Source organism: Athene cunicularia, assembly GCF_003259725.1.
Source record: "Athene cunicularia isolate RWA chromosome 12 unlocalized genomic scaffold, athCun1 chr12_part1, whole genome shotgun sequence".
Classification (NCBI taxonomy): domain Eukaryota; kingdom Metazoa; phylum Chordata; class Aves; order Strigiformes; family Strigidae; genus Athene; species Athene cunicularia.
Genome location: NW_020799116.1, coordinates 3357686 through 3359978, shown reverse-complemented (window position 1 = coordinate 3359978; position 2293 = coordinate 3357686). Strand labels below are relative to the sequence as shown.

At 66.7% G+C, this 2293-nt stretch overlaps 1 protein-coding gene across 1 annotated transcript in view; it reads right to left on the bottom strand.

The window, feature by feature from the left end:
* Positions 1 to 2293, bottom strand: part of QARS (glutaminyl-tRNA synthetase) — a 16949-nt gene that overhangs the window by 7018 nt on the left and 7638 nt on the right. The window contains exons 12-13 of the mRNA XM_026857540.1: positions 1481 to 1564; positions 733 to 1386 (exon numbers count right to left, since the gene is read on the bottom strand). Of these exons, the coding sequence (XP_026713341.1) occupies positions 733 to 1386; positions 1481 to 1564 (738 nt within the window). The remainder of the gene's footprint in view (positions 1 to 732; positions 1387 to 1480; positions 1565 to 2293) is intronic.

Genomic DNA, 2293 nt, shown 5'->3' with positions numbered 1-2293 from the left:
GGGGCCCCCCCCCGGTTCCCCCCAGCCCGGTGTGTGTAGGACCGGGCCAGCCCGGTGCCCCTTGTGCTCCCCAGCCCAGTGTTCCCCCACTTCCCCACCCCCGTGTCCTGCCGTGTCCCCCAGCCCACGCTACCCCTCAGCCCGGTGTCTCCTGGCTGAGTGTCCCCCCAGATTCTTCAACCTGGTGCCCACCTCCTCCAGTCTGGCATCCCCTGGCTCCCCCAGCCTGGTGTCCCCCCCAGTCCGGTGTCCCCCCAGTTCCCCCAGACCAGTACACCTCTCAGCCTGGTGTCCCTCTCAGCCCGGTGTTCCCTGGCTCCCTCAGCCCCGTGTCCCCCCGCACCCGGTGTCCTCAGCTCCCCCAGCCCGCTCCCACCCCAGCCCCAGCAGCAGCAGCTCCGAGCGGTTGGGGAAGGGGGTTTATTGGCAACACCCGGAGGGAGGAGGCACCATCAGGTCCTGCCAACCGGAGCCATCCGACACGGCCAGGGCACGGCTCGTCCTGGCACCCCCCAGCAGGTTGGGCAGGCAGTGCTTGTGTCCCCGGGGGTCCCACACCCCCAAGAGGACAGAGCTGATGCCCAGTACAGGGACAGAGCTAGAGCTAAAGCTAGAGCTAAAGCTAAAGCTCCATCCCAGTGCCGGGCACTGGCTCTGTTCCATCAGTGACCACCTGCTCCCTGCCTGCAGCCGGCAGAGGCTTCAAGCTGTAGCGAGCACTGATGTTGGTACCCGAGACGCTGCGGTACTCGCCCATCTCCGTACGGACGGCTTCGTTCTGGGTGATGGTCAGCAGGACCGGGACGGAAAGTGTCACCTCCTTTCTCAAGACCTGGATGCTGAGTGCCGTGCGCGGGGGGATCTTAGCCGGCAGCTGCACCTCCACGCGTTGCCGGCGGGTGTTGGATTCGCTGCGCCCTTTCTGCACCGTGAAGATGTTGGAGGCTTCCACGGTCAGCGTGAAGGCGAGCCCAGCTTTGAGGCTGGTGGCGTTGCTGAAGTGGAAGCTCTGCCAGAGCGTGGTGCCATACTCCCGGCTGCTGCTGGCTGCCAGCGCCTGCTCCGAGTCTGTCTCGTTCACCCCCTCGATCTCATCCACCAGCACCTCCCGCTCCGCCTCCACCCGCTTCTGCTCCCAGAGGAGACGCGCCGAGACCAGGGGCCGCCCGGGCCGCAACGGCCGCAGGTGGGACAACCGAGCCTGGAAGTTCAACTCGGGTTTATAGTCAGCGAGACGCTCACCGGGCCACGCCAGGCAGTGCCAACCACCCCGGCCGGGGTGTTGGTAGAGCAGCCAGACGCCTCGCTGCACCACATGGGAGGCCACCCGGTCGTTGAAGTACCCATATGCCAAGTTGGTCTCCTCTGTCACCACTTTGAAGGCACCTTGGAAGTTGGGGCGCTCATAGAGGGTGATCTGGGGGTCCCCCAGGTCATGGTGCACGAGACGCAGCGCCGAGAAGCTGTTGGGCCGCCCCACCGAGGGGTACTCGCCTTCCTCGAAGGCGTGCGGCTCCCCCTCGTACTTGGGGTCCGTGTAGGCGATCCAGGGTTGCCCCACCACCTTCAGGGAGGCAATGCAGTTCCCAAAATCCAGCTCATGCAGGTCGGGCACGTCGCAGGTGAACTCCCGGCTCAGCCCCTCAAAGTTGGCATGCTCGTACACAGTGATCCGGTTCATGGTGCTGCAGGCACCCTGTGAGGGCACAACGCACGTCCTCTCCTCGCGTGGGGTCGCGTGGGTGCTATGGGAAACCCGTGAGGAAAGCCCGGCCAGCAAAGGGGCCTCCTGGCATCCCCTTTATTCCCTGTCCTCCGCCTCTTCTTTGCCCAACCCTGCCCTGTCCCCGTGCTCTGCGCCGGCAGCGCCCCGACACCAGGTCACGGCCGTGCCTTTTACAAAGGGGTGGTGGGGCTGAGGCGTGCTGCGACACGAAGTGAAGGCGATGACGGTTCTCGCCCCCGCGCCCAGCCCCGGCCCCGCTCCGGCTGGGGGGAGCCAGCCAGGCCCCGCACGGCCGCACGGCAGCCGGTACACCGGGATGCCAGCCGGGCCCGCAGACCAGCCCTGCCGGAAAGTCCTGCCGCACCCCGGGCACCCGGCGCTCCAGCGCTAACGAGTCACCGACAATTATCACTGATGCCTCTGCCCTGCCTGTGTTAATTATGGTGTGCGTTGCCGGTGGGGCAGGAACTGCCGGCTCGCCCCAGCGGGGGGGCACCAAGTGCCAGCAGCCCTGGGGGGCACCGGGGGACACAGAGCTGGGTGGCACAGCGGCACGTGGAGGATGAA